Below are 22,533 nucleotides of genomic sequence, written 5' to 3' on the forward strand. Positions count from 1 at the left end.
AATCCTAATCCCAAATTAAAGGTGGTGCCTCACATCCGCACCTAGTCCACAGAAGATTACGGAACACTCAGTGTCACCGTAAAAAGTGGAAGAACTGGTTGGGAGAGGGAGGCCCAGGATTTAACAAAAGCAGCCCAGTCTTTCCAGTCAGGGAGTCCTGGCTTGGAATTCTGCCTCTGCTACATACTAACTGTGGGAACTTGGGCAAGCTACTTCACCTGTCCGAGTCTCACTTTCATTATCTGTAAAGTGGGGATAATAAACTGTTTTCCAAAAGGTAGTGCATATAAAACACCAAGCACAGTGCCTTTCTTGTCCCAGGTGTTCAGTGAATAGTGGCTGTGAGGCTACCCCTGTGGGCTGTGTCATTGGCTTTTATCCTGTGGCAAAGAGACCCGTACCCGACACAGATTGAGAAATGATGAAAGAGATGTTTGGGGAAGATTAATGTGGCAATGGCAAGCGAGATGGATGAGGTGTGAGGAGGAGACTGAACACAGGGTGACAAGAAGCTATAACTCTTGACTGGTCACATTAATGAAGGTGAACGGTGGTGTGGATCACCTAAGACAGCAGGTAACTTCATGCAGCATTTTAATGTGGCTTTGGAGTATGCTTCTGGCTTTGCATTCCAGGAAACCACAGAAGAAATTAGCAGGAGACTCGAAAAGGATGAGTCAACCCACCTCTCTGGTCAACCCACCTTTGCAACTGCTCCAAGCTTAAGACCAAGTAATCAGTTTTAGTGTAAACAGAAATAAGTATGTAGCCTCTGAAGAGATAAACTTCATTGATTCTAACTTCCTGATTCTTTTGTTTCCAGGGCAAGAAAACCACCAAGGATTTGGGCATCAACTTTCTCCTCCTCCTTTCCAGCTACTATGTTGTCAGCTAACTGCATTCATCTTATTCAACAAATACTGAGTAAGCAACTACTATGTGCCAGGCCCCATGCCAAATTCTTTACTAACATCAATATATTCAATCCCCATAATGATTCTATTGAAGCAGAAACTGAGGGTCAAAGAAGTGAGGTGGCTTGCCTAAGACACAAAGTTATTAAATATCAGAGCCAGACGTTCCAGTCAGGCCTGCATGTCACTCGGGGCCTGGTTCTATCATCTAATTATCCTATAGGAACAAGAGAAAAATTACCAAGTTGCTGTAACTTCCTCAACTGAACTAGAAGACACATACAGTATGGTGAGTGTGTCAATATAATTTCCCAAGTGCCAGCTTTTCTCCCAAGCCTTTGCCTACATCCAGGAGAATGCTGTGATCCCAAATTGAACTCAGTATGACTTGATACCAACCTCCTGAACTCCAAGCTTATCAAGACTACCAAGCCCTAAATAACCCCCAAATAGAGTCCCTATTCAAAGCCATAAAATATGGTAGAAGCTGCTCTTCAAAAATATAGAAGAACTTGGTATTTGTCATTAATCTGAGAGGGAGAAACATCCCATTAAACTTACCACTGGAAAAAAAAATGGAGGCATGTTTAATGAGCAAATAGTGTTTTAGAAAAGAGGCCGGTGGACAGGAAATCCAATGCAATTCTGTCTTCAAACATGAAGATGCTCCTGAAGAATTTGAAATACAGTTAAATGGGAGAGGTACTGTCTTGACTCCCATTTTACATAAAATCATGCTGGATAATTAAAAGAACCCAATGTCAGAGTTTAATGTGGTGTGGGCTTGTTAGCTATGATGAAGTTCTGAAAGGCTAAACATAAACTGTTTTACATAGGTTTTGTCTTATTTAAAAAATATCTATATGCAAGTTTAAAGTTCTTCATCTGTGTAAAATCCTTGCAAAGTCTTATGTTTGCATTAAAAGCAGACATGCCACAGAAAAGGCATGCATATCTCATTCTCTGGCCTGTGGCGTTTGTTTTTTTAAAATCCAAGGCAGACAAAATTCTCAAGTTTCAAGGATTGTATCTAGCCAAGACAACACGAAGACGAGTGCCCTGCTGTGGTAAAGCAGAAAGAAATCAAGAGACACGGGTTCGAGGCCCGGCTTTGTAACTCACTCTCTGGGTGACCAGTTACTTCCTTTCAGCTTTCTTTTCTGTAAAACATGGGGACTAGACTAGAAAACCTTAAGAGATCCTTCCAGCTGTGTGACCAACTGGCCAGCCACAGGGAATTCCACTTCTCTTTCTCTTCTATGCAGTGCCGGGCAAGAGTAGATGATCTAATCCCTCCAGGTGGGCTCGTTTGAAGAAATGTCCTGCTGAGACCATCCGAAAGGGGAGAGAAGAACTGCCAACCAGGTTTCAGTAGGTCTCCCTGCTTTCACTCCCATGGCCTCACTGGCCTTGGCACAGGGCTAGGGCACAGACAAAACTAGGAACCTCATCCTTCTGACTCATTTGTCTAGCCACCCTCATGTGCTTCACCAGGCTGTTGCCAGGGTAATAAGTGGCCCCACCACAGGGTCACAGAGGGGCAACACATGGGGGGAGATGGTAAGCCTTTCATGCTAAAGTCAAGCCACAGGAGGATTTACAACACCCACAAGTTAAATTTTAAACCTGTCTTCTCCTTGGTCCTCTAAATCGCTCCTTTCCACAAATGGTGGCACCCACGACTAAGCAAGCTGTTCTCTCAACAATGCTTAGCCACCACAGTCCTTCTCAGCTACCTATATTTAATGAGTACCTACTATGTGCCAGATACTTTTCCATATTACCTTGCTAAATAACATAGTGGGCAAGTCACTCGTTACCATCTCTACGTTACATTTGAGTACCTGAAACTCAGAGAAGTGAAGTAATCTCCCCAAGGTCACACAGCTTGTAAACAGCAGAGTCACGGTTTGAACCCAGACTGTCTCACTTCAAAGCCTATCTTCTTTCAGCTCTCTAAATCTTCCTCCTTGATACTCAAGGAAGCGACCTTGGGGAGGGGGTCATTTAACCAATTCTCCCATAGGACAGGATTTCATTCCAGAATATCCACCTCCCCTGACAGGGAGCTCATCACTATGCTTAGAAGCCCTTTCCATCGTTCATCCTCTCTCTCGGCTATTATTATATTCCTCCCACCAACCGCTTTGAATTCCACTCTCTGGACCTAATTTTGCTTTCTGGGCCTCAAAGAACAGGTCTGATTCTTCTTCTAGTGGGGCAAAACTCAGACATTCAAAACTACCAAAATATCATCCCATGCAAATCTTTTCTTCTCCTGCTTATATATTTAGCTGTCCTATCCTACTATGTCTCACCAATGAGCTCAGAGGAAAAAGTAGTTGCTGTGTAGTTAAAAGAAACAAAAACAGGCCTAGATCTGGGATACAAAGGCCTCGCTCCTTGTTTGATTTCCAGGACACCCATCTCTCCTGGTTATCACTTGATTCTTAGTCCATCTCTGGCTGCTTCTCCCCAGTCCCCTTTCTGGGCTCTTCTTCAGCTGTGCCCTTAAAAGCTGGTGTTCTAAAGAGTTCTGCAGGATTCGCTTACTCTGCCCCCTCTCCCTCTGTGAAACCACCACTTCCACGGCTAATGACTTCCACATTGGGATCTTCAGCCCAACTTCAGAGCACTCTCCTGAACCTTGGGCCACATGCCTAATCGCTCTCCTGGAGTATCTGCCCAGATATCCCATGGGCCCCCAAGATTCATCTTGTCTCAGACTGAACTCAATATCTCCTCTTCCAACCAACTACTTTTCTAATGCCCCCCATGGAGGGAGGAGAGCCCAGACCACCACATCATCATCACACACATCACCACAATCAGACAGTTCCCAAGTCCTGTGGATTCTCCTTCCTCAACCCACCTCAGAGCCATCACAAGCACTGCCACCCTAGTTCGGGTATCATACTTTTCGACTGACCTGACTCACAGTTCTCCAAGAGCTTCACGTGTATGGGAAGACCTTAGCCCACTGCCTGGCAGCTACAGCACCCACTAAACAACTGTCTGCGTAGCTCTCTTCTCCCAGGGTAAAATAAGAAGCCTTATCTCACAAGGATGTAGACAGAGTATGTATATGGTAATTCCTAGCATTGAACCTGGAGCCTGGTGAGTTCTTAATAAATATTTAGTAAACGAGTCCGTGAAGGCAAGAAACAATGCCTATTCCTCCTCCTGTATTTCCCTCCAGTGTAAGACTGACCACCTAGTGTAACTTAATACCTGGGGAACGTAAATGAACCAGAGAAAAGCTCTTCAGGGTATGTATGCTTTTCCAGTAAGCATTTTAAAATGAAGAGTACACACATCTTCTCTCTCTAAGGAGCTTATAAGACAAAGCAGGTAGGCACAGTGGAAAGAGAATAAATCTTGAAGTCAAAGATCTAAGTTTGAATTCTACTTTTCTGGTGCGTTTTTAAAAATAAACACCAGTGTGCTCTTGAATGACAAGAAAACACACAAAAGAGCGAGACCTGAGCTTGTCTGGGGCAATTTCTTCTTTCATCCTGTGAACCAGAACTCTGAAATACTCTGCAACACACACTATTTAGCTGTAACAAATATGTGGTTCTTAAACATGACAAATCACATGAGACGGGACCTTAAATGGTTAACATTTCAGTAGAATCTGCAACAGATGACAGCAGGCAAGTTCCAATCTTCGCTCCAATGTACATCAGCAGAACATGTCAAAACCTAAATTAAAAGTTTTCACTCGTTTAAAAAAAAAAAAAAGAATCCTTTTGTTGGCAGTCTCCCACTGATGACACGCAACAATCTTTGCATATGAAATCGGCTACTCCCCTGCTTCACTGCTAACTTTGTAGAAGTTCCAAAGCATTTCTGGAGCAAGTGATCCATTTGGACCAACAATGCCAAGCTGGGACCTGAGCCCTGAATGAGCTAAAATTACCAAAGCAAGAAGAACGTGGCTTTGGAAGCTGTTTCCCCCAAGTGTGGGGTTTCTTCTAGTCAAGGGAGTGATAAAGAATGTTGACTTTTTCCAGGTGAACAAAGTTGAAGGAAACCTCCAAAACTCACTGCAGGTTTCTGTTCTGAAAAACAAGTTGCTGCTACAGGGATTCCTGTCCTCCCTACTTCTTCTCCCCAAGCATAACAAATGCACCTGTCTTCCCCAAGTTGGTGAGTTCCACTTGGGCTAACTGGAGTGGACTACGTGCCGGGCACTATGGATGCAGAGAGAAGGAAGGCAGGTCCCTGTCCTGGAGGAGTTCACTGTCTGGTAGGAAGACAGACCTATTCACGACTAACCAAAACAAGACACAGAATGCTAAAGATAAGTGAGGAACAGCAAAGTAAAAGGAGAGCTCCGAGGAAGGAGAGTTTCCCTTGGGGACTGAGGGTGAACAGGGAGCTGCCAACGCATCTGTCCACTCCTCTGTGGCATTCGTCCTCAGCTCACGGGACTGCAGGCATGTCACGTGTCTGCCTTCTCCACTGAAGGTGAGCTCCATGGGCAGAGGCCCCATCTCACACAATGATTAATCCATCCTCGTCGGCTCAAAGGAGTGCCTGAGGGAGTGTTCTCAAGATGGCATGAAGTACCGCAGGCCTGGGGGAAGCTGGAGAAATGGGGTTGGTCTGGGGCTGCTATGAACGCCCCAGCTGAGCAGCTTAAGTTTTATTCAGTAGGCAACAGGGAGCTACAGAAGGTTCTAAGGAGAGAAGTGACTTGACTAAGACTGTATTTTGGAAGATTTTTCTGACAGCAACTTGGAAAACAGATTGAGGCAGGGTAATCAATTAGAAGGCAGATGTGCTGGCTTAGATAAGAGGTGGTGCACGCCTGGATGTGGGCAGTGGTGGTAGAGTTGGAAAGATGTACAAGATAAACCACAAAGCCCACCTAGAATGGGCCCTTTCTCTGTGCTGCCCTGGTGCCTGGCTTCCACCTCTATTTAGCACGTACATTGGGCCCTAAGACTACACTCACCCTGAGGATGATGCCCATTTCTTCTCCGTCATTCTGCCCGGACAGAAACCCCACATGGCAGGGCCTGAAAAGTTAACTTTTGTTTCGCCTGGATTGTGCTGTCATTTCAGTCCCAGGACCTCAGACCTGCGGATGCACTGGAGCATTCGCTTATTACAGCACCGGGCCTGGTGTACAGGAAGTAGAAGGGGGACATTTGACAACAAGAGGAATTTAGCACACCAAATAATAATAACATAGCCAAAGTGCCTGGAGAGAATGGCATCGAATTTTAAGACTCTGAGCTGAGAAAAACCAGTTGTGGCCCCATAAAGAAACCATAAATTCAATGCCATGAGCCCCAGTAGCAGACTGGACTGCAGTTAGATAATGGCAAGCTCTCCAAATGGGCTGTTCTCATTTTCAACACGCTGTCTGGCAAATAAATGAGAGTGATGAAGGAGACCACATCCAAAGGTGAGCCACACCTTGAGTTACGTGGACCACGGAGGATGGGACCTCTTCTGAGATTTCCTGAGGAAAATGACAACTTAGCAGAGAGGAAAGTGCGTGTGCTCTGTAGGAGGGAGGCTGGTGAGAGAGGGAGAACAGAAGGGGCTGGAAAACTCAGCATCTAAAACTGTTCCTGGGCTCGAAAACTTGACTTGAACTGTCAGCTTCACGGACAGCTCTTGTCTTGCCTTTCATTCCTTCCAAGGCTGCTGTGTGGCTGACGAGAACATCAGCTACTTTACGAAGGAGATTTCCAAGTGGGGGCCTGGCACTGGAAGACCTCGGTTTCAAGTCTGGCTCTGTCACTCGTTAGCTATACAGCTGGAGAGGAGTCTCTGAGACTCAGTTGTCCTCATCTACACAATGGAAACAGTAACAACGGCAACCTCTACCAACAGGGTCCTGGGGAGGACTAGGAGAGAGAATGCACAGGCACAAAGTTAGACTGTCAGTAAAGGTGTGTTTGCTTTTTCCCCTTGAACTGAAATCAAGGCTATATACTGGGTCTGACACACGTGGAAACCATGATGTAGACCAGCATATGCTGGAAAATGCAAAGTCCCAAAGCAGCTGGCTTTGACATTTCCTGGATACAAGAAGAGGTACACCTGAAGACAGCTCTGAGTTGGCCTGGGCAAACGGTAAAGTACCGCGCTTCTCACCAAAAGCCATAAAACGGCCCCGAACTGCTCCTGAAACTACGCTTTTGGTGCCAGAGAGGGATTAATTACTCATGGCTAATGCACAAGAACATAGCTATCTCTGCCTCCCGCTTGAGGGCTCGCCGCCTCACATCTGGTCCCACAGCACCGTGGTAGTCACAACTAGGAGATGCCAGAAGATGAGCTCCTTAAGACGAAGTCACTGCAAGCAATTCTCGGAGCCACCACATCCAAGATGGGGTTTCAAGACACATGGGAGAGTTCTTCCAGGACAAGTGAATTCCCAAACCTACCCTGGCCCTTCCAGTCAGGTCTGGAGCCAGGACAGTGGCTCCAATTTAAAAGCTAACCAGCTGATTGGAATTCTAAATGTGGCCTAGTCAACGGCAAGTTGTTTCTTTTTCTTCCCCTTGCTCTTCTCAAGAAAAAAACCTGAAGAGAGGTGGAGGAAAGTGCTTTTCAACTCACTTTGCTCAAACCGGAGCCACGCTTCTTCTCTGGATCTACTCTGCCAATTTCCAGATGTTGCCTAGGTCTGTTTGTGCCTGTGTGTTATTTTAACTGTCTGTTTTCAATAACCCTAGAGATTTATCAACATTCCAACTTGGAGGATGAATAGTCTATAGATTCAAGATTCACGGTCCTCACACCAATAATTACGTGTGTCTTACTGAAGAAGACTTTTGTCAATTTCCAAACTCAGAGTCTGTGGGGGCTGCCATCTGCCTCAGCAGCCTCTCTGCGGTGCCTGAAGAGCAAAGCACAGTGGTGATGTTTACTGCATGAATAAGTGGATGCAGGGACAATCTCTAAAAGAGGAAAGCAGCTATTACACACTAAAACACCTACCTACCACGGACTCCTTCTGACCACATCACTCTCCGCCTCCTAGGGCCCTTCCAGATCTAGGAGTATAATAGAATCATTAAGAGCATGCTTTCTCTTCTTCTAGCCAAGGGGAAGCTAAGGTTACAACCTACCTATAACCTCCTCAGGCCTATACTGTACTCTTGGGGAAAAGTCTCCTAATCCCTTCCTTCGGGTAATTAAAAGCAAGCAAACAAATGAAATAAAACCTAATCCGCTACAAGGGTTTCCCTTTTCTACATACTTTCCTTCATTCTGTTCTTCCGGCCTCAGGCATGCCCAGGTGTTGTGTGTGGGGGGGGCGGTCTATACCACTGTGCCCCAGGGCTTGCCAGAGAGGTGGTCAGGACACAGTCTGTCCACAAGGGCCCCAGGTGCTCATAGGGTTCCAGTTCTTCTTTCACTCCTCAACTCTGGCAAACCTACTTTCCAGAGGCAACAGGAGGTGATGGAAAGGAACTTTTCATGAACCACAGCTCTAAGCTACTGCTAATTTGCCACGGGACCCTAGGAAAGTCACTTCTCTGTTTCAAGCCACAGTTTCCTTATTTGCCAAATTTAAATATGATACATGCTGAATTCATCTCTTAAGGAAAGCTAAGGAAGTTGGAAAAAACAGGAAAGGTCTCAAACTACAAAATGCTAGCAATGTCTCCTAACCCCTGGTCTTCTCTTCCAACTGGAGGGCAGGGTGGTTTACTGTCTCTGTCCACTCTGAGGTGCACCCTCCTTAGCAGCAACAGCTAAAAGGCTGCTCCCCAAAATGGAAGTGATACTTTCCTCATCCACTCATATCTGTACCCAAGCCTCCTGAAACTAGCTGGGAAAGAGGATCCACTGACTTTACAAAGGAAAAGGTGCCTCGGCATGGCAGAAAGAACCTGGTGAAGGAGGCTAGAGGGCTGGTTTCTAGTCCTGCCACCAAGTGAACCTCAGCGTCCTCATCTGTCAAATGGGGATGAGACCACCTGCCTTGCCTATTTCTCAGGGCCCTGGGAAAGCAGGAATGGGAGGTCTGGTCTCATCCTGACCTAGAAACTCTTTCCTGGCCCTCAGCTCTCACTCAGAGAGCCTTCCGGGAGATTCAATAGGGGTGTGGAGTCTGAGGGATGCTAAAGTGCCACTACTGCTTTACCTCTGCCACCTAGCCAGGGAGGGGCAGGAGAGAGTGGCACCCAGTACCCAGTGATCAAGGCCTCTTCATCCTGTCCAATGATGGCCCGAATGAGACAAGGATGTCATAGCTTCCCTCTGTAAAGAGGGACTCCCACCTGGCAGAGTCCGACAATATCAAGCCTTGCCTCTCACTCCCAGGCGGTACTAAGGGCCTTAAAGGGAGAGACAGACAGCTAGAGAAACTTGAGGAGACAGAAGGCGCAGAGAGGGAAGGAACTGAGAGAGAGGTAGAAGGTGAGAGACAGAGAAATGAAGGTACAAACAGGCGGGGAGAGAACAGGAAAGTGAGGGAGCGGAGAAGAGACAAACAGAAAGAGTAGGACAGACACAGAGAGATGGAGACAGACTGACAGCGCGGGAGGTGTCGGGGAGGCGGGGAAGACAAAGGGGACCATCTCGTGTTTTTAACTGGTCTGGCCTTCTAGAGACACCCCGTCCCCTAAAGAAAAGCCTACGGGACAGAAGAAGGGGGCCGGAACAAGCAGCGGCTCCCCCCGGGCCCCTCCCCGGCTCCCGGTCCCCGCCCGGCCCCCGAGTCCCTCCCGGACCGCTCGCTCACCTGCCAGCGCCAAGATCTGGGCCTTGTGGAGCAGCAGCGCGCCCCAGTCGCGGGGGGCGCGCGGGGGGCTCTCGGGCCCGGCGCCCAGTTCTTCCGGGCCCCGGTACACGGCGTACACCTTCTGGTTGTCAAAATCCAGCCGTGAGCGGGGGCTGAAGTCGCGCACGCACGACACGGGCAGCGCGTAGCAGACGTTGTCCTCCAGGAACCGCACAAAGGCGTACATGGTGGGCGCCGGGGGCGGGCCCCGGTCGGCCGGTCAGCCCGCTGGGCGGGCGCAGAGGTGGGGAGCCGGCGGGGGCCGCGAGCCGCGCGGCCGGGCCGGGGGGCGGGGGCGGCTCCCGGGACCCGGGCTCCCCCCGCTGTTATTGTTCCTGAAAGCACCGCTCTGCCAATCGGCTGCTCTCGCCTGGGCTCGGAACCTGGAGGGAGGGGGGCGGGGGGCGGAGGAGGGGGTTTGGAAGCGCACCGCCACTCGCGAAGTCAGACCCGAGCAATCACAGCCGGAGCGCGATTCGCCGAGGGAGGGGAAAGGGCAGAGACGCTAAATCGCGATAATGATAGTAACAATAGCCTTGCAGGAAAAAAATGCATTGACTAATATTCAAAGTCGCGCCGCGTGCAGGATTTGTGGCTTCAACGGTCGCACTACAAAACAAATTGCATTGCAACAAAACTGCACTGCACAGGAGAGGAGAGTGTGAGAGAATAAATGCAGGGCAGGGGGCAATCTTGTTTGGATTCCTAAGTGTAAACTTGCACTTGAAAGAGAGCAGAATTTGGGAGTGTATCAAATAATTGAAACCGCTCCTCTCAACCCCTTTAGTTCATTGTTGTTTTGTTTTTTTCTTTCTGGCAAAAACCGCCAGCTCCCCTGTGGGGAGGGTCAGTCAGCCAGAAATGTTCCCCCTGTGCTGCCAAACTAGTTCTGACCAGAAACTGGGGCTTATCTGGGATTTCCAGTTGGACCAGCTGGCTGGGGCAGTGGAGTGTTTGTCAAGGGCCCCTCTCAGCTGGAGGAAGCAGTGTAGCTTTTCTCCCCTGTAGTCTTCCTCCAGTGAAGCACCCCTCCACAGAATGCCTGTCACTGAACTGGGACCAGTTGGAATGAGCAGGGAGCGGAGGGGTGGTCGTGGTCGGAAGAAGGCAAACCCAGGGCTAGCTGGGCATTTCTGGAGCACCTCGAGGAGTTCTGACTGGGCTATGCGTCATAGGAACCCCATCCTACATTAGAGGGGGTCAGCATCCTTGCACTGACGCCTCTGAGAGGGTGGGCTTTGTATCAGATATGACTACTTATATTCCTGGCACCTGATAGGGGCTCAGTGAATTTGGGGTGAAAAATAGTAATAAATAAAAATCCACATTCAGTCACACCCATACTCTTATTCAAGCGACCAGTATACACTGGGTATGTGCTACATGCCAGATTCTGGGCTAAAGGCTGGTGGTAGAGAGATGAACAGACAGCACAAACACCTGGATCTCTTGTGGTGTAAGACAGTGTACCAGAACTTGAGTCTCAATGTTGGATTCCTGTGCCCAAATTAGGTTACTATATGAATACCACACCTTCTCTGTCCTGGAAACCCTTACAATCTGGTCTGAAAGTATTAAAAAAGTGTAAGTAAGTAATTATGTTATGGTGAGAAAAGTGTTCTCATAGAGGAATGCTGAATTGAGGTGGCAGGCTGAATTAAATGTTATATTTTTTTAAAAAATTCATTTTAATGAACTCAACCTGTAAGAAAAAGACAAAATAAATGTGCCAAAATGTTGTTTCTTAGTAGTGGTGGGCGATTTTATTTTCCTTTGTGTGTTTATATAACTATTTGCCACAATAAGCAAGGATTACTTTACAATCAGAAAGCATTACACGTTATTTTTTTTAAAAAGCGCTGGGCTCACATTTCAGATCAGCTACACTAATGATTCAGTAGATAAACCAAAACCCTCCAGATGATTTCACTGTGATTTGGGGAGTACATTATACAGGTGAGGGCCATCAACATGCAGCTCCCAGATCCAAACGTACAGGTCAGATCTAGTTCCCTTCAACTTAGCCTCTGGCATATATGCAGTGACAGCCAGTTATGAACACATGTTGTCCTGATACAGATGTTGAACCTTTGTTGCCCCACATACTTGTGGACAAAAGAGGAGCCACACTGAATCGTTCCAGCAGGTTTATCTTCATGATTATGATTTCTTTGGAATGATCTTACATGAGTTTTTATTTTAAGAATACATTCCTAGGGTGGTCAAGGGGAAGTAATATGTAGCAAGACTTCTGATAATTCGCAGGATGAGTCGTGCAGAGTTGGCCATATTTAATGAAATACCATGAAGCTCCAAACTCTGTTTGCGAAATCATTTCAGGTAGCACCATGGCCAACCTCCTAGCCCATCTAAATGAGAGTGACCTCAAAATACATTACCAATCTCATCTCTACCACCTTCCTGCACACAGTACACTCCAGAAACGTTACACTAGTTGACATTTCCCGAGAGAGCATGTTTTATCAGGTCTCAAGCCTTTGTGCTTGGTTCTGCCCTCATCCTGGGAAGTTCTTCCTCCTGGAGTGCACAGTGACCTCAGCCTCCCCTGAAGGCCAGCTCAGATGTCACCTCCTCTCTGAAGCTTCCCCAACCAGCCTCTCTCCTCAAGCACAGGCAGTTTCTTTCTACTATTTTGTCCCAGCACCTTTTATCTTCCTTCATTAGAATGAGCTCTTTGAGGGGGGACAAAAAAGCCGTGTAACCTCAGCATCCCGGGATCCTAGCACAGGGCTGGGGAGAAAACGCTTATAAAACAAATGCATTAAAGAAAGACACAGCATGAATAACAAACCTCTTGCGTGGTTTTTCTGAACATTTGTCCCTTCTTTTCAGAGGTGGGGCTGAATCCCAGCTCTGTCTTTCCCATTCCTGGTGATCAAAGTGCAGATCGCTGAGTCTACTTCTTGTGAGACAGACACATCCATGAACATATTAAGCATCACTGCACCCTCAGGTTCAAACAAATTCTCCATCCAAGTCAGTGTAAATCGTTCTCATAAGGGGGCAGTTCCATTTTCCAAGAACCCAGAAAGAAGAAAAGAACAAATAATGACACGGATGCCAACAGAGTAAACACGGACTCCATTCACCTTGCATGTAGGTGCACAGAATGGATTCTAGAGAAGCAATGGCATGTACAAGAGACTCAAAGAGACACACTGCAGCAGCCTAAGGGCAACAGAAAGACACCCAGCGTTCCTGCTTTCTGTGTGTATCACACAGTCAGTCTTTTAACACAGCTTCTAGAGAACCTACTAAGTGTGCCTCCTCTGTCCTAGTGAAAACCGGAGTCAAAGTACCTCTTTGATCCAGAGACTGTTGCTCCAGGCTTTACACATACCAGAAACTAAAGCTGTTGATAGATGATTCATTGATTGGCACACAAAGACAGTTCAAAAGTACAGATTTCATACTTAAAGAGGTGGCTAAAGATGTCAAGTTCAACCAGATCACAGTTGAATCCCCTCTTCAATATCCCTGCCAAGTGTTCATCCAGATGCTTCTTATATAGTTCTAATGTTAGGAAGTTTACCAGCACGCCTTATCTTTGGGACACTACTGACTGTTAGAAAGGTCCTTCATACTTACACTGAGGAAGAAGCTTTCACCTTGTAGCTGTCATACTAGGTTCACCACCAAGAGTCTCATGCCAGCCCATCAGATATGGAAGAACTGGGGATCCTATCTCATTAGGATCTTGTTTATCTTCTGCCCAGACATCTTCACTTCCTTCACCTATCTCTCCTCATATGACCTGGTTTCAGTGATGATCATTGTGATATCTACTTTTCCTTCAAAGTTTACTTACAAACCAAGCATGCCAGGCAACAAATATATATGATTTCAATTAATTTCACACTGAACCCTTGAAGTGGGTATTATAAACCCCATGATAGAGTTAAGAAAATTAACAAAGCAGTCTGGCTCTGGGGAATCCTGGAAGGCCTGTGGTCATATTTGCATTTTAGACATTTTAGACTAGAAGCAGTGTGGGGTAAGGATTGGGGGGGAAGCAAGACTGGGGAGTGGGAGGCCTGTGATGAGGTTGACTGTCCTCTCCCTGCCCCTCCCCTAACTCCCTCTTTCTACCAGCCAGATGTACTTTGCCTCTTGTCCAAGTCATTTTAATGGAGCAGAAAATGTACACATATGGGGCAGGTTTGCAACTGTGTCTGCATTGCACTTTCCTGTTGAGTTTTGCAGAGCCTTGGGTTAATGTCAAGCTCCTTCAGCTTAGCCAGCTGAAGCATGATCGGGGCAGCAGGGGGACTTATGTTTCATATTACTGCATGGAATTCTCAGTGTACTTTGTAAAACTATTTTAAGGAGACCTGGTTTCTGTGAGTTTTTAAAGCAACTGGAGCGTGTCTTTTCAACCTCTCTGCTAATGATTGACCACATTTTTTCATGATTTTGCCTTTTTTCCCTGTGATATTTAATTTGACTTTTTAAGTATTTGCTTTTTAAAATTTTTATTTATTTTTTTTTATTCTGCCCAGAAAAGCAACTTGCTGTGCTATGAGCTCAGGGCTATTGTCTTCTCAGGCTGATTCAAGGAAGGAATGTTGATACATGGCCAGGAGGATCTGGGACTGTTGGGAGGCCCATGCTGGGCATTACCCTGAACTGCTACTATCACCCAAAGGCAGTGGCATCAACCCAGTATATCTGTGTGAACTCCTGATAATGAAATCTGGTTGACTCTGGTGGTGGGGTTTTGGGCAGGGGAGGAGAGGGCAGGAGACAGGGGGAAGGAAGAGAGCAGTTGCTCATTGAGTACAACCTCAAAGCCCAGTGAACACTGCCTGGAGTTAGAGGGAATGCCAACTTGTCATATAGGCAACCACCTGGAGGGCCAAAGGAATATGGGCTTTGGAATCAGACCAAGGATTAAATCCTGACTTTGCCACATTTTTGCTGTAACTTTGGGCAAGACACTTTGCCTCCCTGAGACTCAGTTTGCTTACACATAAAATGAGGCTAATGATATGTATCTTCTGAATGTATTATGAGATTTGGGGCAGGAGTTTTTACCCTCTCTGTGTATCAGAACCACCTGGGGAACTTAAAAAAATATCCCACTCCCAGGTCGTATCCCCTAAGATCCTGATTCAATTCGTCTGGGGACGGGACCTGGGAAATGATTTTGTTTTTTAATTCCCAGATTGTTCTAACATCAGACCAGTTGAGCACCTCTGAGTTGGAAGATTTTAAGGTAACATGGCAGTCACATAAGAATTGCTCAACCGGGGCTTCCCTGGCGGCGCAGTGTTTAAGAATAGCCTGCCAATGCAGGGCACACGGGTTCGAGCCCTAGTCCAGGAAGATCCCACATGCCGCGGAGCAACTAATCTCGTGTGCCACAACTATTGAGCCTGCACTCTAGAGCCCGTGAGCCACAACTACTGAGCCCAGGTGCCACAACTACTGAAGCCTGCGTACCTAGAGCCCATGCTCCGCAAGAAGAGAAGCCACCGTAATGAGAATTCTGTGCACAGCAACGAAGAGTAGCCCCTGCTCGAAACAAGAAAGGCCGCATGCAGCAACGAAGACCCAACGCAACTAAAAATAAAATAAATAAAAATAATTAAAAAAAAGAAAAAAAGCATTGCTCAACAAATCCTAGATATTATTTTCAGGGTAAATATACAGGGCTCTGAAAGGTCTATGTAACCTCTCTTGGGCACAATAATTTCTTTGTTTGAAAAATGACATACCAGTGTGAAGTGAAGACAGTATATTGTAGTCTTAGGTCCTATATACAAATCCTGGCCTAATAAGTAAGGTTATTTTTACTAAGTGTGGCCATGGACAAGTTTCTTAGTCTCTCCAAGCCTCACTTTTTTCATGGAAATATTAATACAGCTTCATAGGGTTGTTATGAGAATTAACATTTTAATAATCCATGTAAAATGCTTGGTACAGTGCCTGACATATAGTGAGTTCTCAGTATACGATAGTTCCTATTACTATTATTATTATCATTATTATTACTAGAGCTCTTATCCCCATGCTGAAAGATGCCTAATAAAGGTTTACTGAGTCACATTGAATATAATGAACTAAACTATGCTGGTAATTATCCAACAAGCACTCCACAATGCTTCCATGCCAGTGCCATCCCCTTTAAACCACAGCCTGTGGGCACGGGTGGTTGTCACCAAAGGAGTTCCCAGATCTCACATGTTCAAACGTCTCTGAGGCTACAGGCCTTGCCCAAACCTGCAGCAAACACTTCCAAGATAATGTGTTTGGAGCCATTCATTCTTTCAAATTGACTTTTTGAGTATTTTCTTAGAAGAAAAAAAAACTTGTATGTATTATATAAAATGTAACATGCAGACGCATTTACAGCAGTCTGAAGCCTTGTGAACGCCTGATCAAGCAGTCAACACAATGGTCAAGTTCAACCAATCAGACCTCTGCTATATTTTGATCTCCTGTGGGTCACACTCTGGAGCTGGTTACACGGATGATCTGAATCCAGGCATTTTAGTCTAGGTGTGTGTACTCCACATAAGCAACACAAAGCAAAAGAATTCCCCGTGGTTGAAGACCAAAAGAAATGTATGAATAGAAGAGAAAGAAGAAATGCTGTCACAAGGGAAGAGCATTTGAATTGGTTTTGAAAAACAAACAAAGAAATTGGCCTACCTGGGACTTCCCCGGTGGCGCACTGGTTAAGAATCCGTCTGCCAATGCAGGGGACACGGATTCGAGCCCTGCTCTGGGAAGATCCCACATGCTGCGGAGCAACTAAGCCCGTGCGCCACAACTACTGAGCCTGCGCTCTGTAGCCCACGAGCCACAGCTACTGAGCCCATGTGCCACAACTACTGAAGCCCTCACACCTAGAGCCCATGCTCCACAACAAGAGAAGCCACTGCAGTGATAAGCCTGCGCAACGCAACGAAGAGTAGCCCTCACTCGCCGCAATTAGAGAAAGCCCCCGTGCAGTAACGAAGACCCAACACAGCCAAAAATAAATAAATAAATAAATAACTTTAAAAACAAAAAAAAAAACTTAAAAAAAAATTGGGACTTCCCTGGTGGTGCAGTGGTTGAGAGTCCGCCTGCCGGATGCAGGGGACACGGGTTTGTGACCCGGTTCGGGAAGATCCCACATGCCGCAGAGCGGCTGGGCCCGTGAGCCATGGCCGCGGAGCCTGTGCGTCCGGAGCCTGTGCTCTGCGACGGGAGAGGCTGCAACAATGACAGGCCTGTGTACCGCAAAAAAAATAATAATAATTGGCCTGCCTGGGAAGGAGGCAACTTGCCTCAACTATGAATTTCAATTAGGGGACTATTAGTTTTAGAAGCTGCCTCTGGTTTCCCTTATTAAATTAACTCATTCTGTTATTTTTCAGCTGAAATGTCACTTCCCTAGGAAAGGCCTGCCTGGCTTGTTCTTCCCAGTCCCCTCCACAGACTAGCTCAGGAACCTGCTACCTATTTCCACAGCTTCTTATATTTTTCTTCATGGAACTTATCGTAGTATATAACATATATTTATTCTATTATTGTCTGTCTCTGCCACTAGATCGAAAGCTCCACCAGAGAAGAGACCCTATCTTTCTTCTTCACCACTGTATCCTAGCACTTAGCCTGTCACAAGGCAGACCCTAAACAAACACTTGCTGAATGAATGCATGTCTGAAACATAGACCCTGGAGAAGACAGAAGCCCCCAAAGGTGAGGAGGGAGAGGTGTCCCAAGGGCCTTGTTTTGTTCCTCTGAGTCTTACCTTTCCCTTGTGAGTGTCTCTCTGTTTCTGGGATCCCACCATGTCTAGCTGCCATAATCTGGCCCCAACGACAATAAAACCTCTTTTGTAGTTTTCCCTTAGAGCAACTAGACAGGTTGACATTTTCAAAATGTTTTTCTAAATACACGGAGAGAAAAAATTGCAAATAATTACAGAAAAATAGTCACGTGGACAATCATATATAGTTGACATACACTGGAACCAACAATAATGTAATAGCATCAGGAACCTCACTGACACAGTCCCTGGGCTTCCCAGGACACAAGATGGTGATTTTGCCACATACTACAAGACTAGACTTTCTTCTTACCCTGCTGTTGGCTGGATGTCATTGACTCTAACCCCCTACTCAGGGGTAACCCTGACTCATTCTAGTCTTCTGATGATTCCAACATGATTTGGGAAGTAACAGGGCAACTGTCCTTCAAAGACCACATGCTAGTTCTCTGGTTACGATCTCTGCTCATCTCAAGCACCCATGGCTCAGAATGTCTGCCCTTCAGAGGTCCACAGAGGGCCAGAGTGAACCCCACATTTCTATCCACTCTTAGGCTTTTGTTTGATAACTCTGGGCTGCTATTCTGGGTCAGAGGCACACAACGGAACATTCTTTCAGGGAATTAAGTCTTCTCAGAAGCACACAGCAAACCATGAATAATTCTGATTTTCTTAAGAACATATCCTAACCATACCATAAATTCAGTACAAAATCAGAAGAAAGGAATGAAAATGTAACTAACAATTACTGATTTCTGTGATAGGATGTATACTGGCTGCTTTAGACATATCTCCTTTAATATTTTCAGAGCACCCATGAGATTTTATGTCTCCATTTTTCTGATGAGGAAACTAAGACTTATAGAGGAGATAGGAGTTGTTTATAGTCATGTGGAAAAGACCTGAACTTCAGGTTCTTGATCCAAAGCCTGGTTTCAAGGGCTGTTTTGATATGGGCCTTGCCTCAGTTTCCTGGGCAACAAGGAGCTGAATTGATTGTGGAGTTTAATCCCCACTTCCCTTTCTTAGAGGCTTGAATCCTGACTAGAAATCTGAGAACTAGATCTTAGGGGAAAGTCCAATATCTATCTTAGGGTTCCAAGCATCCCTAAATTGAGTAGCTAATGATTCTGAGAAGACTGATGATATGACTACTATGACTACATTATCTGGGGTTTCTGAAACCATGGCTACTTACTCCAGAGACGTTGACGTTTTCAAGAACTCTGAGGTTTCTAACTGCTCAAGCAGATCTCTATATTCTTTTTTTTTTTTTTTGCGGTACGCGGGTCTCTCCCGCGGAGCACAGGCTCCGGATGCGCAGGCTCAGCGGCCATGGTTCACGGGCCCAGCCGCTCCGCGGCATGTGGGATCCTCCCGGACCGGGGCACGAACCCATGTCCCCTGCATCAGCAGGCGGACTACCAACCACTGTGCCACCAGGGAAGCCCGATTTCTATATTCTTACACTCTCTGTTGATGGCCAGGGACAACCTGGGGATTACCTGTTACTGCATGGTCTGGAGGGAGCCTCTTCTGAGCCAGAAGAAAAGAGGATCAGAGAGCTCCAGTGAGAGAAATCTCTGTGAGAAGTGTCACTCCCACCCCATTCTTACCCTGCTATCACTTGGAGGAATAAGAACAAGAATAGGAATAATAGCCATGAACTTTTGTGGAATGTTTTGTGGAAGGCTTTACATACATTTCTCATTTAATCCCCAAAGCAATCCTGGGTGGCAGGTACTATTAATATCAGCCTCATTTTAGAGCTGAAGAAACCAAGGCATAGGGATATTAGGTGCCCAAGGTCACACAGGAGTAAATGCTGGAGCCAGGATTCAGACTCAGACTACCTGACTCTAGAGGCCCAACTATGGACCTCTACCCCAGTTCTGGCTCCCTCTGAGTCTGACTCGTGCCCCACTGAGGGTGATTAGTGCCTTTCTAGCTAGAATGGGGAGATGACGGATCATCCATCCTCAGAAGGTCATATGCTGGTTTTCTAGGGATGTCCAGACCACTTTGATTGGTCCAGGTGAGACCCTGGTAGGCACTATCTCAAGAAACATTCTGGAGTTCATTAATATTCTCATCCTATGTTGTAGTGGATGGAGTGTACTAGATTCAATCTGCAGTATAAGGACGGCTTTCTTTTATTTACTCAAAATCAGTTTCCTTATTTAGTACCAAAATAGGGCCACCTATTATGCCAACCAAAAAAAAAAGCTCTTGACCTCTAAGTTTTTCTATTATAATGGAAAATGACTCACGTATACAACATGCCACACATTTTGCTGTTGTTGTTGTTGATAGTTTTTTTCATATATTACTTTAGTGCTTGTGGTGGGTGAATTGATGTGTAGGGTATCACAACCCCACCTCCCCTCCTTTACTATCAGGCGCACCTTTATTATCATGGAAAATAAATGACTAGAATAGAGGAAAAAGAGATAAAGGTGAGGCATTATTTTTTCCCTAAAGTACAGGATAGACAGAAGCAAGACACACGAGGGTACGTGAGACTCTGGATGAAGTGGCCAGAGTTTAACTCAACTGTCAGGCAGAGTAAGTCACTGGACAGGCCCCGCCCCTCCACCCTGCTAATGCGTCCTGCCACTTGGCTGGGCTGTCAAAGGGTCTCCAGTCTTTGAGCTCTGCTTCTGGCTTCGGCACCCATGGTGGAGAGGCAGCCCAGCACAGAAGGGGGTATGAGGCCATAGGAAAAATGAAATGTGCACAGGCTTTAGACCCAGATTTGGGTTCAATTATCGCTCCATCACCGTGGGCAAATTTCTGTCAGGTTTTTCAACTGTCAAATAGAGTCTTATAAGGCTGTCATGGGGTCTAACAGACTACGCGTGTAAAGTGCCCGGCAGGCTCAGTGCCTCACACACAGTAGGTTCCATGAAAACCAGTTGTCTTTTTCATTCTCATCTTCTGAGAGAGTCTCTGTTACCTTTTCCTCTTAGGAGGTCACAGGGTAATGACAGGATGGATTGCCAGAAGCCAGGTATTTTGGGACGAAGTATCTTCCCCTCCCTCTTCCCAAAGACTGGGCAGTATTACTGCAGAGATGCCACCCACCATCCTCTTCCTGGCCAACGCTGGGGCAGTATGCCACGTTTAAGAAAGCTGGAACCTTAATAAGATTGGTACTTTTATCTTACAAAGTTTTAGGACTTAGCTGAGTTTGGGGTTTTATTGTCTGCTTTTAAAATTATGTTCAGCTTTTGTACATTTAAAACACGCCTTTGAAATTGTGAAACACAGTGTTCTCAATCATAAAAAAGGATGAATTATGTTATGCTTTTCTGTTCCCATTTCTGGGTTCTTTTTTTGTCTCCTTATATGAATTTTTCTGTGATGTCCTGCCTTATGTCCTAACTCATCTGGAATACTAGCTGTGAAATTCTGGGCAAGATTCTTAACTCCTGTAAGACTGCCTCTCTCATTCATTCATTCATCTACTAATGACTATTTGTTGAGGGTTCATTATATGCCAGAAGCTTTTCTTAATACTTGGGAAACAGCAGAGAACCAGACAGTTTTCTTATCTATAAAATGGGAAACTAAACTTTTAGGATTGTTGAGAAAAGCAAACAAGATAATATATGTAAAAGAGAGGAAGAGGCAAAGAAAAGGACTGAAATTTATTGAGATTCCTGCTCTGTCCCTGCTAATGCTAGGTGCTTCACATGCAGGGCTCATAATAACCTTACAGATGCATCAGCTGAGGTTCAGAGAGGGAAAGTGAGGGCTCAAGTTACACCCTGGATTCAAACCTAGGATGAAGTTCCCACTCTGCTCTGTTGCTTCCTGTGGTCCCTGGCATACGACTTGTCATTTGGTAGGTGTGTTAATTCCCTTACCAATTCCATGTAGAATCTGGGAGGCCGTACTCTTCTTCTTGCTAGCTGATACATCTGATAGCACCAACTGTGATTTGGGTAGAGTAAGGGGTACTTGAATGAAAAATCCAAACCCTGTCCCCTACTTCCTTAGGGGACAAGATGCAAAGAAAACTCATGAAAGGCAGCGGTGTAGGGGGACATATACATTAAGGCTATAAATTTAAATTTGCTGTTGGAACATGCGAACAGTTATTAGTAACTCCAAGTCATCCAGGGAAGGACTCTGTGGTCCTCAGGCATCCAGACTCATCGACGTAGGAGACAGCTGGGACATGGACTCTTGGCAAGAGAAACATTCTTTTCCCCAAGCCAACCTATCTCTGCTGCTGTGATTTTCAAGATGAAATGATCAAAACTCTATCTCTCTGACTCTTACCCCACCCCAAGTGGAGGCAGATCTCAACTGCACAAACAACGAGGTCCATTTTTCCACTTGAGATGTTCAATGTCCAAGGAAGAAAGCGTCTTCCAGGAAATGTTCACTTAGGGCCTGCACACTTTCAAGAGGCTGAGAGCAGCGTAGGAAATGAAACTACCCTGCTTCCACTTGGCAAGGGTGCTGCAAAACTGCCCCAAGCTAAACAAGTTGGACATATGCACCATTTTTTCTTCCATCTCTCTGTTTGGACAGGTCACAGCAAGAGCACAAAACAGATTTACCAACATAGGAGCCAGATAAGCACTGTCAACATGGTTTTAATTTTTTGAGCAAATCCTTATCTTGAGTATTATGAAAAGGAACGGCCATGCCAGCTGGTGCTTGCCACCACTGAGAAAACCTGTGAGGGTTACCAGAATGAAAAGGTAGACATGGGGGAAGCAAAGAAGAGCTCTGCATGCAAAGAAAGGGAAAAGAAAAAAATCTTTTCCTTGGCATGAAGAAATTTCATCCTGAAGGTTCTTTTTTTTTTTCTTGGCAGAGTAATAAATACCTTAAAATAGCGTTATAAGACAGAAACAGAATCTATAGAAGCAGGAAACCAAGAATAGTGACTTCAGAGAACTTATAGCCCAAACCTCCCATTATAGAAATGATTAAACTGAAGACAGAGGACAATAATTTACCCAAAGTCAAAAAGTTTTTCTTTGACTAAATCAGTCCTGGAACCCAGCTTCTGGTGGGCCTTTCCTCTGTCCTATATTGCCATGCTCTCTCTTTTGCGGTAC

The 22,533-nt window shown here is 45.8% G+C and overlaps 2 protein-coding genes across 9 annotated transcripts in view; both read right to left on the bottom strand.

The window, feature by feature from the left end:
• BEND5 (BEN domain containing 5) overlaps positions 1–10,005 on the bottom strand; it is a 47,736-nt gene extending 37,731 nt beyond the window's left edge. For 5 of the 7 annotated variants that reach the window (XR_010940830.1, XR_010940831.1, XR_010940828.1 and 2 more), the window contains exon 1: positions 9,634–10,005. Coding sequence is in view for 1 of the 7 variants with exons in the window: in XM_067726067.1 (XP_067582168.1) it covers positions 9,634–9,859 (226 nt within the window). In the remaining 6 variants the exon portion in view is untranslated. The remainder of the gene's footprint in view (positions 1–9,633) is intronic. The other 2 variants (XM_067726067.1, XM_067726069.1) reach the window with 2 other exon arrangements.
• Positions 1–22,533, bottom strand: part of AGBL4 (AGBL carboxypeptidase 4) — a 1,401,741-nt gene that overhangs the window by 255,285 nt on the left and 1,123,923 nt on the right. The gene's annotated exons all lie outside the window — the stretch shown is intronic.

Source organism: Pseudorca crassidens, chromosome 2 (genome assembly GCF_039906515.1).
Source record: "Pseudorca crassidens isolate mPseCra1 chromosome 2, mPseCra1.hap1, whole genome shotgun sequence".
Classification (NCBI taxonomy): domain Eukaryota; kingdom Metazoa; phylum Chordata; class Mammalia; order Artiodactyla; family Delphinidae; genus Pseudorca; species Pseudorca crassidens.